At 35.5% G+C, this 15908-nt stretch overlaps 1 protein-coding gene across 1 annotated transcript; it reads right to left on the bottom strand.

Annotated features, from left to right (window-relative positions):
* Positions 1-340: 340 nt before the first annotated feature.
* On the bottom strand, positions 341-15689 carry LOC594110 (high mobility group protein HMGI-C). Its single transcript, XM_795707.5, has 5 exons — positions 15305-15689; positions 11557-11640; positions 8380-8430; positions 4594-4632; positions 341-4001 (listed from the first exon to the last, which is right to left on the bottom strand). The coding sequence occupies exons 1-5, from the start codon at positions 15398-15400 to the stop codon at positions 3975-3977; spliced, it is 297 nt and encodes a 98-aa protein (XP_800800.1). The 5' UTR covers positions 15401-15689; the 3' UTR covers positions 341-3974.
* Between the last annotated feature and the right edge of the window lie 219 nt (positions 15690-15908).

Raw genomic sequence — 15908 nt, 5'->3', positions numbered from 1 at the left:
CAATGTCGATCTGGCGCTACTCAGTGGCTGCCGGGCTCACGATCAATTGGGCAAAAAAGAATTTCTGTTTCGGTTTAATAAAATTTGGAGTGGACTATTAGATTATTATTATTATTATTATTATTCCCCTGGCAAGCTTTGAGGTAGTCACTAGTTACAATTGTGGAAGGAAAAAGAATGAAATCTAAATACATGTACATTTGCGATTTGGTATATTCGGCCGATTTTAACCGACGGTAAAACTGGGTCTTGATTCCAAATTTAGTGTAAAACTGACCAATAAAAACAACTTACTACATATTTTACTGAAACAGTACACATTTATTTTTTAAAAACATGAAAAATTAGCATTGTCACAAAACATATTTAAATGTAAAAAGCTGTTCACAAGCACTATAGTACACAAACAATTCATTATTTTAAAAAAGTTAACTATTCCTAAGCTACAAAACATCACACTACGCATAGAAAACACTTTTATCAATGAACTTTCATACATGAACTTTTCAAACTATGATGTAACAAGCCACTCACTTATACATGCAAACCTACATGCATTTTTAAATTCTAATGGGCAGAGATCTGTTAAATGCTATTGAGATTAGAGCACTAACCAGATTGAATATATGTACGGAGGTTTAGACTGCAATTCAGGAGTTTTATGCAGGGATGCCAGTTAAAATTGATCGGAGGGCCTGAAAATTACCTAGAATGAGCAATTTTGTACACAAAAAAGCCTAAACTATGGTCAGAAAATAACTTGCCAGGGCCTGAATTCAGGCTATTGCCTGAAAACTGGCATCCCTGTTTTATGGCCATTTTATTTTGGTCTAAAATAACACGCCTGTGTTTTCCTTCATTAAATGGGAAAAAGAGAGAGAATGATGGAATTTTTATTAAATCTTTCTTCATGCAGTGCCAAGACACTTTTAAGAAAATCAAGCGAATGTTTATTGCTTCTTCCTTTTTCTCCTGTTTTGGTTTTCTATATTTTTGAGGACAAAATGATGAGTTGGTTTTAAATCTATAAACAGTAAAATGGAGACGGACATACATCAGCAAACATTGTGAGAAGTATGTTACAACCACACATAGCAAAAGCTTTGAATACATGGCTGCTTGTACAGCCCAGTGACACAAGTTAACAAACCAACAATACATACATGAAGTTGAATTAGGGCAATTTCATGACAAAATAATTATATTTATATTCATTAATAATACTTTTTGGTTTTAACATTGATTACATTACATTAGATGACAAGCAAATATGATTAGAATAGGAAGGAATCATCCCACCTATGATGTACCTAAGATACCATTCATGGACCATCAACTTGTTTCGCTCCAGCAGACATTATGGTGCTTTGATACTGAACATAATCATATTCAATCCACTCATGACAAAAAAAACACGGCAAGGATTGTATCAACAATAGACGGATGTTTGGAAAATGGAACCGCATAATGACACTTTAAATCTGGAAAAACGCATTTACAGTACAACAAAAGATACCAATGCCCTCGACTGCATTTGAAGAGAACTAGAACCCAGTGCCGAAATAAGATGTCTAAAAGTGCAAATGCTTTGTGGTCACACAGCACATTGTTCTATCAGAAACCTCTCTCAGATCAAAGCAAAGCAAATGGAACATGGTGTTGGGCCCCGACTTTAAAATAAAAAGATACGGGTGTAATGGGTCGAAATTATTTTGAGGGAGGGCGATGGGTGAATATGATACAAGATACCTATTTCGACAGCATGCATTTCATAAGACTAGAAGCACTACACCTTTACACCTGTTTAAAATTTACCAACACTGCAGCATAACCGCTATGTTACATCATATATCGCACGATATCGCACAAAACTTCAACCGACAGATGATTTCAAATTTGAACCTTGATATTGTGTTGAGGTCGATGTCCTCTGCTTGACATGAACAAAAGATATTTTCTTACATGACACCATGTGTTGCTTTCTTTTTAATAACAAATGCTTGCTCCATGAAACTGTTAAGCACAACACCTTCAATTTCTCACTATTTTTTTATATGTCAATTGGCCCTGTTGTCTCGGTTTCATCAAAATAAATCTGTATGAACTATTGCATTTTCTTTCTTCATGATCGAGCATGAGGTTTGCTCAGAGCACCCCTATTCAAGTGAGGTAGACTTGTTCACATTACATTTTCTTTAAAATTCACAACAGAAACTGAACAAAGACCAAATAATGTGTGAACACTACCACAAAATAGCAAGAGTATATTATGATTGGTGAAACTTGTGAAAAAGCTTCTGATGATTTAAGAATATGTTTTTTCTTGTGTACGGGTAAAATGACTCAAATTAAAGCACTTTACTCAATTTCACAAGGTTTTTGTTTCCGACATATATTTGAGACACTGGTTTTAGCGTATCAGTATGCAATCTGCTAATTTTTGCTGTGCAATCCAACTTTAAGAAAATAAGCAATCTTTGAACAGCTAGGTTATTGGTGTGTATCGTGTATTTTCCTCCTCTATATGTACAGAAACACAAAGATGTAAATGACAACACCTGGTATTCAAGAAGACATTGGTGCAAATTAATGGGAAAGAGCGTTAATTCAATGGACTTTCATACCTTACATATTCTCTACAGCAGCAGGACCATATTATGGAATATATATTTGTGTATTTCTTTCCTTTTTCTGCTGCAAACCTTCCTGAAATATTTGTTCCTTTTTTCCTTTGAGGTTTTAGGAATGACATAGACATTGACCATCCTGCACTCACATAAACTGTGATAAAGCGCAGTAACACATGTCCCTATTATTACCAGTTTAGTGTCAAGATGTTTTCATCCTTTTTGGAAAAATACAAACCGGTGCACACCCTCACTAGAAACAATCGTAACAAATCATAATGGACATATTACAAGCTGATAAAAGTAACAGTATTTGTTGATGACAAAATGAGACAATATTTTGAAGTGTTTGCAACATACAGAGTAATCATTTCTTTCTGGACAACATTGTTTTTTTAATTGTGGTAAATATATATAAAAAACACACTAACTATCAAACAAAAATATAAATTGTTAACTTAATGTCTGTCACAAACAAACGTGTAATGTACAAAATCACAATTGAAATGGAGAATACATATACAAGATTATGTTACAATTTGTGTTATGAAAATCAATGGTCTTATGAAAGAGAAATTTTTTCCTCCAATTTCTTGAAACTCTGTCAAATGATTACTAGAATACTGATATAAGCCAGCCTTTCATTGTCATTGCAATAGATACAGTGTACATTGTGATTAAATGTTCAAAATTTCATACAGATCCAATATCCTGTCTGACCAATGTACAAGAGCATTTGTTTATCTTCCACTGGAGTCATAGACGTCTGATTAACAAGGTGCAGGCAATGCTAAAATGTACAATTTTATTGAATTCTTTTGAATTTAATGATTATCAAGTATCTATTCTTGCAATTATCAGATCTCACATTAAAAACTTGAAGAACTATGGAGAACCAACTCTGAATGACACATCGGTTCAAAGCAGTACAGCATTATCTATCATTATGTCTGGAACGAGACCGATGTATCCTGCAGTGCATTATGGGTACCTATCCAAATTTTGATTAAGGCAAGTTGTATACAAGTAAAATTATATACACGCATGTACACTGTACAAGCTCAGTGAAGTTTTACATCCAGTGAACAAATCATACCAAGATTTACTTTGTTATTTTTTATTTACCAGTAAGGGTTATTTCCTATGATTGTTGCAAAGGCAATGACAATTTATTTCTTGTAAAAAAAGCTCTCATGTTTCGTCTTCATCTATGCATGTTTTGTAGGGTTGCTGTGGTGGCAATGATGATACCATCCTTTCGGGAGGAGATGGGATGGGATGGATGGATAAAGACTCTTCAGAGACCACTGTTCTCTCCTTTCATCTGATGGATGGTCCTCCTCCTCTTTACTCGTCATCTTCAGCTACTGCTTCCTAGTGATGCAATGAAAATTTAGAGTAATCACTTGTCACTACGAAATACAGTTGGATCATAATCATAAACAGTGAATAAGATCTAAAGTGGATTTTGGTTATTGATTTATTGATCCAGAAATTTTGTCAAAGCTTGTTATGATAATGAGAAGTACATTTTTCAAAAGACTATTCAGAGTGCTTACAAAATTAACAAGTGTATTCAAGGTTTCAAAGAGGACACGGATAGGTAACCTGTAGATACAAAAGAAAGCCAATGGATACTGTCGAAAACACATATGTCTTGCTACACCGATCTCTTCCTCACAATGAATAGCTATTGAAAATTGGAACCATTCTTATTTCTTAAATTACTTAATTAAATGCCCTTGGCCACTGGGCCCTTTAAATCATATCATAACCATATTTGTTTACACCCCTCTCTAAATCACATTTCAATATTTCATGGGGATCCTATTAGTCATCTTATCTTTCCAAAGTCCACAATGATGCACTGTAATCAACACTTTGTCACACTATCCGCAGTTCAAATTCCCTACTTTCCCTTTCAAACAGAACTTTAAAATTATCATCAAATTCTAGCATTTCTTACCTCTTCCTCTTCCTCCTCTTCTTCCACAGGTTCCTCTACCTATATTAGATAAACAAAAAACAACACAAATTATAATTCGGTAACATATAAGTCAACATCTTGAAGAAAGTTTTCAATAATACTTCTACATCTGCAGTAGATGAAACTCTTTGGCATGAATCACATTTGGGAACCCTCTTCCCTCTCCTCTTCCTATATTTCTTCTCATCACCTCTTCTAATTCCTGATCAATTATTCTTTTCCATCTATCGCTCTTCAATTTCTTCTCCTCTTGACATGCTTCTTTTGATTTATATTGTGCGGTATAGATGCAGGTTTTGAAGTACGTCAAGGCAATATTGCGTTTTGCTGTGATACTCGCCTTACTGGCTGTAGTGGACTTCTCAAAAATGACAAAGCTTAGGGCCGCCTTTGCCGTGTCGTTAACTTGTTCCTTTCCGACTGGCCAGTAGCCTGCCCATAAGTCTAATAAAATCTTCCATTACTACATGTACCTTTCAATTCATTGACTAAAAAATTGTGCAAGAAAGATAGAAGCACAGGGTACAAATAGTCAAATAGACCATGGCTGTATTAAAAAACAATTAATAGTGATATCAAATAACTCTATGTCTAGACTGGTCGACGCTATCATCATTAATCTTTAGAATAATTGTATGACAATACATAATTGTGTACATGTAATATTCATAGAAAATCATACGAAAGCTCGATACATAATGTAAACCTTTTTTTTTCAGTGCAATTATCCTGACAGTGTACCAGTGCCTTTTTTAATGATGACAATATATTGATTACTGTACTGTGTTTTATTGTGCTCGTGTGTGATGTTTTCTGATTAAAACGTCTAGCTCGATTAAGAGTCGAGTCATTGAGCAGTTTATGACCAAATCACTTGATAGACATTTGGATGATAAAGGAATGTTCACTAATATACTGGTAAACAAATTATTTGGTAACCACTCTATGCAGTAGGCCTATTTACGAAACGATCATTGAAATACACCTGTATACTGGACTGAAGTTTTGCTCGTTTTATTTATGTATTCAACCCACTACATGTACACATGTGTACCTTTTTAACAATTTTTGTTTAAATCTCTCATGCCCCCCCCTAAAAATTAAAGGGAAACTTGGAATTTCACAAGGGTCAGATATATATCAGTGAACTTTTCATAAAATAATGCGTACGGGTTGTTGAATGACGTCATGCAGTGACAAAGAGGTTGTCAAAATTAGGTAGAATCTTACATGTACAGATGCATCTTAAAACATATTTTAATCGTTCCTAATTCACTGGGTAATATCTGCTTGGAATACACGGCACAAGACTTCAGATCTAGAGTTCTAACTTCTAGACATACACTGTACCTGTATTTTCACAAAATTCAAACTGGGTTTCAACATAATAGTCCATGTATAGAGTCTACACATAATTTAGAAATGTTCAGTTTTAAGCTGTGACAAACAGATATTGCATGCTAATAAATGTGAATAAAATTGCCAACTACACTCATATTTCTTTCCTCTGTACACCTTGCAGAGCATTGAGACATTTACTGTGATATAACCACCCCAGGGAAACTGGCGCATTCCTCTCAATTTGAAGTTTGGTTTCAGCCAGTTATGGGAGGCACAAGTGTGCAAGCTGATTAGCCTCTTCACAGCCTAAAGTCATTTATAATTTCATTACAAGCTGCACTTTTTACAGCAGCTAGTAATGCAAGATGGGTTTGTTACATTATCCTTCCGATTGGAATGAAAACTAAGCAGATAATATTGACTAATCCAAAATAAACCCCTTAAACAAACTAGCAGAGAGAAATGACGATCTTGTGAAAACATAAAATTGGCTGGGAGTAGACTAGAGGATGTAGGATTTTCCTCTTTTCATTAATAGGCATGTGGTATGTGTTCATGGATAAAGCTAGGGCAATGACATTGCCTTGACTTGACACTCTAGGGTTCATACAGAGGACAACCATGGCTGGAGATTTAATATGCTGCTTTTTATCAGGCTTCCATTCCAGCCTAGCTACACTGCTAGCTCTGCCATACAGTAAGTGAGTGACTGTGTGCAGGCTGGGTTATATACTCATTGTAGGACCCTCTCCCATACATAATACTACACAGTTCATGGGGTTTTATTCACATTCAAATACAGCAGGTGCAGAGCTAGAGAATGTGGCATTCCCCAATTTTTTTCAATATACTAGGGGATATTAGACTATTATTCAAAGATATACAGAGCCATAAAGTCTATAGAGGCATGCATGCATACAAACTAAAAAACTGTTGCTTTTGACTTTTTGTATATTTGAAAAACAATATAATTTTGTTTTCAGTCCGAAAGAGCTAGTACTTGGTAAGTAAAAATGTATAGACTCTTTTATCTTATGCCTAGAAGAAGAGCACAAACAAATTTAGGCCTACAAGTACATTTCCGGAACAGCAAATTGCCATGTTTTTACTACAGATTTCATTTACAGTGATATAATGTAAACTGAACATTTCAGAAATTGACAAGAATTATTGTTGGCCCCCTTTATGCCAATCAAAGGATGATTTATCAAAAGGGAACCAAACACCTAAACAAAAATAACTGATTGGGATGTGCAGATGTACTGTACTACTTTATTGGGGATTCCCCCTACACTTTAACAAATAGTGCAATACGTTCTTCACATGTATACATGTAGATGGTGCCTCTCCTACACACGGGACCTCCATTTAACATCCTATCTGAGGTGCAGAATTTTGTCCATGGAAACACAGCCTGTGTCTATGGAACAGGGTAGGGGCACGTTAACACTCAACATAAGGGCTAGATTTGAACCCACAATCTTTGATTTGTCAGGCAGGCGGTTCAAGGACTAAGCTAGATGTACTCTACATCTCTACTTTTCTTCTCTGAATGAGATCAAACTCAGTTTATCTGATAGAAAGATACCGTAACTCTTGCATGTCTAACAGTGACTACCGATGTCCTGACTATCCTTTTATTTAATCCTTTTTCTAAACACATCTATACAATGACAATAATAAGTTGAATAATAACCTCTATCCCCACCCCCAATCCCATCAACAATACAGACGATATTATGATATATCTTGCACCTGCTTTGCATCTGCCCATTATAAAGCATGAACACATTCAATCTCTTTGGTTTCTCTCTAAGCCAAATTATTCTTTCATCGGAAATAAAAACTTCCCATTTGTAAAGGATTCTTTTTTCTAGAATATGTACTCATATCCAAATACATTGATCTATGGAATGTGTTCAGAAGCACAAAATGGATAATACAGATAATAAAGATAATACAGTTATGATCAAGGTCACCATCTTTGCAATGATACTGCCTAAATATTCATGTTGTTTTTTTAAGGGGGAAATTAGGCCAACTGAGAGAAAATAGTGGATTGTAAAACACAGTGGAAAAACTGAAAAAGAATATAAAATACAGTAAAAAGAGAAAAGGAAAGAAAGAGAGAGATAGACAGACAGAGACAGAGAGAGAGAGGGAGAGAAAGGGGGGAAATAACACTTAATAGTGCCAGATTTGGAGAGAGGAGATAAATTGAAGGAGCAAACAAAGAGTTCATGGATTTTGTTTATATGTATGTATTGTACATATATATATATATACACACCATCTGCTGACAGCTAAATAAAAGGGCTTTAAGTCACATATGTTTACATAGAGTTAATACCCTTCTGGTTATGATCACATAACATCTACAAAAGTAGAAATACACATAAATTTGGATGAGTTTGATTTACTTACTGGTCGTTTCCTTGGTCTTCCTCGTCCTCGCTTGGCACCACTGGTATCTGCCTATAATCATCAAATAACAAAATAAAAAATTGAACCTCTCACAACCTTTAATAACCAACATAAAGGCACTATCCAGATAGATGTGTAAGTCATAATGAGTGAGGATACTTGCTGTGATGAATTATCTCACATAAAGATAAGAAAGATTTCAAACCATTAAAAGCTGTATGTGTTTGAACAAATTCACCTTTATCCTTTATTATCTATGGTATAAGCATAAAGCAGGTACATGTACATGTATGTAATGTCTATTATGATCACTTAAAAGCCTTATCTCTTCAAAAAGAACATTTTAGTGTCTAAATATATACTCCGCATCCAGATGTTACAAGTACATGTACCTACAAGGTGATTGAAAATCAGAGAACCTGTTGGCTAACTTTCTTTTCCTGTTTTCATATTGCAAACAATTGATGAATAACTTTCAATAAGTAATATTCAACAAATAGAGTTGTAATTCACAATATACAACATCTTCACAATCCACATCTATGTCTTCTCATATCAATCTCTTATTATTTCCTCCATCATCATTTCCTGCCTTGCCTACCGCAAAAGAATTATTGCTTTACATTATTCAGTAATCAGTATCTTCTGAATAAGACAAAAACAACGCCTTTTTATATTGTGTAAATCCCTGGATGTACTTTTACCCAATATCTGAGATATGAATAAACTACATTCAACATTCTGCATTATGATATAATTTGGTGGTACATGTAGGTTCTTGCAAAAGGTCTATTTTTACCATAAAATCCATGATACATGTATATACCAGTACTTTGATATCCAATTTGAATAATGTTAACAAATCAACAATTAAAAGCTGAAGCCTTGATAAATATGAGACGATAGGATACGGGATGGACACAAGGACAGATGGACAGACTGACGAACAGACTAAGGAAATGTTCCTTGGACAGTCCAGATGGACTTGACAGTTGACCCCTAAACTTACTTCCAGTACCACCCTCAAAGGGAGAGGGATCAAAATTAGTCAGGTCAGGTCAATCATCTCATATAAACAATGAAAAAGAGAGCGGTCAATCTGTCCTTGCTAATGGGTCATTCAATGCCTTACAAGTGCTGGTATTAAATCCCAGAACTGGGCAAGGACTGGGTCTTGGGGCACACATATTTCACATATTTCGCAATGGAACTGAGCCTGTGCATAGTCCGAACTGAACTGTATTGATTCATAAAGGCTGATTTGTATTTTACAAACCTTTGCTGGTCATTTTACACAACATGTGAGCATGTCTAGGAAAATCAAATGGAAACAGAAAATAGGAGAGGCCAAAGAGAAGGGGGGAAAATCTGGACCTGCTATAAAGCAGGTCTACAGGCCTATCAAACAACAACATTGAGAGAGTTTTTATGAGACTTGCAGTCACAGATCAGAATAATTTTTGGCAGTCCAAATTTACTGTCCTACGATGACTCTTTTTTTATTTCCAAAACATAAACAATAGTTTATCACATGCCCCTACACAATCAAACAAGATGTGAACCCAATCCATTCATTATTGCAATGTCATACAGTGACCTTTGACCTTTGATCAATGACCTTTTCCAATTCCACACCCTACCCTGGAAATACTTCACTGGTAACTCACAGCAATCTATCCTGATCTAAATAGAAAATGAAACTCAAACATCCCCTAATAATATATCATGATTTCAATTTTTGGTCCCTGAAATATTTCTCAATGAATTGTGCATGCTGACATGTATACAGTACCATACTCACAAGGTGGTTTGGGGGCTTCCCAAAAATAGGACCTACCGTACACAACAGAAAAATCGCACTACTTACAGCTTTTCAATAAGATTTGACATGTAGACGCATTAATGTGAATTCTGAACACTAAAAACAAAGTGAATACCCACATATTTGTGCAGAGCAGTAAATGCCCATCAAATATGCTGTGCTGTGCTAAATATTGTAAGAGACATTGATTTGCTGATATCCATACTCAGGTAGATATTCACAATTACAATCTATAACAAACCATTTACATGTAGCTGGGTGGATTTGTATCGACTTTAACTTTGCTTTCTTATAGAATTTGTCAAAGTAAAGAAATTAGACAAATGCTGGGAATACCCTGGAATTCACACACCTCTCCAAGAACTTTATGCCTTATACCTTTTACAATTCATTATTTTCCCTCCTTTACATTTGTTAGTTTTCTTTCTTTCTTTTCAGACTGTTGTACATTTCTTTCACTTCTTCTTCAGCCCCTTTGAATCCCTTCTTTTCTGTTCTGGCATGCAAATTGCCTGTAGATACAGTGACAAAGGTAACTTATTCAGACAAGGAGTTCTTTTCAATATCTATTGACTGGGGTCATTTAACTCACCATGCAGTTTCTATGTTTCGTTTTCATTCTGCTTCTTTTCTTACAAGCAGAGGAAATGCATTTTATTTCTAATCTAGACAGTCCTCTCCTACTGTAGTTTGAAGTAGATGGTGGGAAAATAAACATCGCAAAGATCTTCTTTGGTTGACATACCAAGCAGATGAATCATGCATTATCATTAAAAAGGACCACCTCGAAACTGGTTTTCTTTTGCTGCTCAGATATCCATGGAATTGCATTTCACAGTTATTTTAGGTGATAGATGAATACTATGGCAAGATAAAAATCAAGATCAAAATCAAGATCAAAATCAAGATCAAAAGAAATGAAAGTAAATCTAATAAGTTTAAACTAAAGAATAAACTAATGTTGGTTGATGACATAAGCAGCGGGTGTGCAATATGCAAGGTTATCCAAACACAACTCAAATTCATTCATTTTCAAACAGTTATTTTTCTTTCTTGGATATCAGATTTTATTGTATATTTTTCATGTTTAAAACAAATATTAAGTAGTAGTACAATAAATAGGCCTATGATCAAAAGCAGGAACATTTAATTGCTACACTTAACTAACTTATTTTCATTGGTTAAAAATGTTCTCCAAAAATGTCTACAAAAGATTCTTTTCCTAGCATCACTCTTGAACTTAAAAACTTCATTCCCACTTTTAAAACGTCAGTCATTAACAAAACAAACAGACAAACAAAGAATTTACCACAAACAAACAACATTAAATACATTGTACAAGAAATAACACGAACCTGAGGTTGGGTTTTCTTGGGTGACTTGGTTCCACTTCCCTTGGGTCTGCCTCGTGGCCTCTTCTCTTTGGGTTCATCCGATTCCTATATGGAAAAGGTTAAAGGTCACTGTTTATTAGAAGTTTTAAAATAAGACTTTTGGTAGTTTTGGAGGATTTAAATACTGCAGGAAAATGGATCAGTCAATACTATTGAGACTTGATTAGTAAGCCTATAACTTTGTCTCAGATTCTGAAACAAAATCCTGGATTTAGCTCATGCTGCAATGATAATTATAATCCTTTAGGTCAGCCAGGAACCCATGACTTTTACAAGCCGATCGCCTGTCTGATTATCAAGATATTTATGATTTGAAATCAAAATCAAAATCAAATTTTGCGAGTCCCTAACGGTTTTCATTACACTACAATCTATTGGGGAAAACGAGTATGGTAAAACCGGACACTTAAAGATTTTTTACTTTCTTAGGCACTTCATGATCATTTTGAAGCGCAATTTGTTTAGGGCTTCAATATTACACAAAGAAGACTGTTTTGAATTTCAATTGATAATTTAATTGATAATTTAATTGACAACACATTTTCCTTGTATTATCATTATTATTTAGTTTAATAGAGCTTGCTCCACATGTACGTACATTGTACAAACTATTCAAACAGTAATGGATCACTTCAAAAAAGGAATTACAATGGGAACATACATTTAACAACTAAATTATTCATACCCTTACCTCATGTTGTAAATCTTGTATCTTTTTAGGTTTGTGGAAAAATGGATTTGCCCTGATTTTTGTTTCTTGAGATTGTGACATATTGAGCTTACTGTACATCTAAACTAAAAGTATTCAACAGACGCCCTAATCTAACCAGTCCACCTTTCATTCCTGAGTTACGAAAAATCATCAAATTCACAAGGGGTATGAATAATCTAGTTGTTAACGGGATACTTCAGTGAGTACAGCTACTGTAGTGTCCGGAAGTGAGGAGTTATACATGTATTCCAACTTTGTTTCTCTCATTATTGGTCAAGAGATTTCCTCTGCTCCTTTTTCTATTACATTCAGCATTTTTTCTTACAAAATTTATTATCATATATAATGAACAATTTCCTCTTCATTTTTAGATACTTCCAGAAATATACCAAGAATTTAATACAGATTGTAGACATGGTGATACGTGAAACCAATATGGTCATGTTAGAACAAGATACCACAAACACCACAAAAGTTCCTGTTCTATTAATGTTGCAGACACGTTTCTCATGAAGTACATGTAAATCAGACGAGCATGTTGTAGAAAGTTTCTCATACAGTCTATCAGAGATGCATGTAAGCTGTTAAAAAGCAAACAGATTCTGATGTTTCTGGTTGTGCAAGTCATTTCCGATTCTGGGAGATACCATCTTGTAATCATGTAAATACACATTCCTCCTTGAACTACAAAATAATAAAGAATCCACAAAAGTACAGATAATAAACTCATTTAAATGAGGGCATGAGATAAATTAATTATGAGATTAATCTCATCCTGAACTTTGCACCACATTTTGCCAATGGTGAATGGGAGTAGAGTACATGGTACTCCTTGATCTCAGTCAATCACCTGTTTAAACAATGATCAATGAAGGTTACACTCCATACAGGATCAAATCTAGGTTCTTTGTCCCCTACTGACGGAGGAAGGCAGTCGGTTATAAAAGTGAAGTACCAAAGCTTCCTCTCAACAACTTGCACTCTGTATACTCCACAATAAAACTGAATTACACAATGAACTTGAGAGAAGGAAGGAGGTATTATAATTGTTTGAGATTTAGCTCACTTTTCTAACGTTTTACATTTCAACTATCGGTAATGATTTTCTTCCTGTACATATGTAATAACTGGTCTATGTTCATGGAACTAAATACATGTAGCTTATTCGTCATATCTGGGAAAGTAATCAATTCAAGGGAGTCCTTTAAACAAATTACTACATGTACAGTTGATTAAAAAAACAATAGCGAATGACACTAAAGCATGGTGTAATACTGCCCCCCCCCCCCGCCCCACAAACACATACGTACATGTACAATGTAAATACATGGATTTAAAAAAAAAAAATTCTGGGGGGGGGGGAGGAATAACTTATAAGTTAGGCCAAACACTTTTTCAGTGGAGTGCAGTGGAGTTTGGGTTATTCTCAAGGACATAATTATATTTCCTACATGTATGAAACTTTCTTAATATTAATGGAATGACAAAGTCATGAAATTAAAAGTTCAGCTACAATATTAATGATAATACTCAAATCTATGATTACATACCTTCTAAGCCACTCAAATTGCTCACTTTTTAATAAAACTGTTACTTGGTACTTGGTTTGTTGGTCCTCCAAAATACTCTTCTGAGTTTTAACTGGAGGTGCGGATAGGTTGGATTAATTTGTAGATGGAGGGGAAGTCAGGGCAATTTTAGATTACGTGTAGCATATTCTTAATCTCTATACCATGGCAATGGACTGTAAGAAATTAAAAATATTACAACCAAAACACAGATAATGAATAGTCTACCCTACTCCTTCTCCCTGTCAACCAGTGATGAAAATTCAAATGAGTTGTGAGCCGTCACAGCTCAGGGAAAAAACAAACAAACAAAACAGAGAAATTATTATACATGTACCTTTTGCTGAAAACATTGACAATAGCAAACCCCAAAGTAATTGTATAATTTTACACTGCCAATTTTAGGGGCGCAACTACCCCCCTTTTTAGTCCCAAAGACCCAAGAAGGTCATACCTATAATACACAAGTACAAAATGTGCCCCCCCCCCCCTCCCCACCCCAAATTCCTGAAAACCTTGTTTTTTTCCAGTGAATTTTAGGAATATTGTGCCCCCTCTTTGGCAAATCCTAGAGCTGCCCTGGTGCTACAAAATGTGCCCCCCCTCCCTTTGAGGTGATAAGTGACCTTTTTTCATGAGAGAAACGAGTCCAAAAAAATTCAAAAGGCACCTAAAACTCCTGAAAATCTTTGTTTTCCCCAGTGAATTTTAGGAATACTGTGCCCCCTCTTTGGCAACTCCTGGATCTGCCCTGGCCTGGTGCTACTGAGTACCCACCCATCCCCCAGCCCCTCCACCCGCCACCACCACCACTAGTGATAATATCACATTTCTGTTTTTACTACTCCCCCCCCCCCTGCCATAACAATTCTTTCAAAACTTCCCTCCTTTCGAAACTCTTTCCTCCAAAATGAATTGAAGGACATTTGATTCCCTGATCATAGTAAAATATTATTTAATGCTCCAATAGATATCTTCACAAATGTATTGAAATTTGTAAAATGCCCTGATCTAATTACCAAAGGTCTGGCAAACATAGCAACATGTAACAATAATAATTAATTGCATGCAACTAGACATTCTAAATTACGACGACAGATACATGTATGTGAACTGGTCTAGTCAACTCTAGACTTAGACTTAGACTTAGACTAAGTAATGCAAAAGCTTTTTTTGATTATTTTATCAACATAATCTGTCAGAATTGTAACTACATGTAAGTCAGAGTCAGGCATAAAATACATGATGTAGGTCTATGAAACTATGAATGATGTGACAAAGAAGTTATCATGAATGATTCCTAAAAAAATTGTGATAACATGGATGAGTGAGTATAACCAAATTGAACCTAGATTGAACCTACGTCCTACAGCAAATGGTAGAAAACACATGGCCATAGGTACATAGCTATTTTCTTGGGATGACTTACCTCGACGGCCTGCTTGGGTTTGCGGGGTCTTCCCCGCCCTCGCTTCACGGGCTCTCCACCTGCATCTCCACCGGCAGCCGCGGATGTGTCAGCCATTTTGCCTTGATCTCTGATATCTGTACTCTCTTACACCGTTAAAAACTCCTGAACCTCTCCAATGCTGCTTCACCTCTCGCAAAATGGCAGCATGTATATGTTTCCTAGTCTTGATATAGCTCTGGCTTTCACTCCTTTCTCAGGAGCGTTGTAACAGCGAATGTTGTACAAGACGTGCTCAGCTGATTGTCTGCAGTGCGGTATGAATGTTCAATCTTCGGCGTTCCTTTGTTTGTGAGGCGGAGCGGCGTGGACGCGGTGCATGGAGGAGGCCCTGGGATCAACAAAACGAAAGTCAACTTTAGCTAACCACGTGCTCCCATTTAAAGGGACAAAGTGTACTTAATAGAAGAACGTGTAGGCGTAGGATTACTGATAATGAAAACGAAAAGGGCGTATTTGACATTCCAATGTGCAAGAAAATGCAATCACGTTTTCATTCGAATCAACATTTCAGCAATTGAAACGGTATTTTACTTTGAGCTAATAGTCAAAGAACAAAAGAGCC

Source organism: Strongylocentrotus purpuratus, unplaced genomic scaffold (genome assembly GCF_000002235.5).
Source record: "Strongylocentrotus purpuratus isolate Spur 01 unplaced genomic scaffold, Spur_5.0 spur5_scaffold_6, whole genome shotgun sequence".
Lineage (NCBI taxonomy): Eukaryota > Metazoa > Echinodermata > Echinoidea > Camarodonta > Strongylocentrotidae > Strongylocentrotus > Strongylocentrotus purpuratus.
The sequence above is the reverse complement of the archived record's forward strand: the minus strand, read 5'-3'. Positions and strand labels throughout refer to the sequence as shown.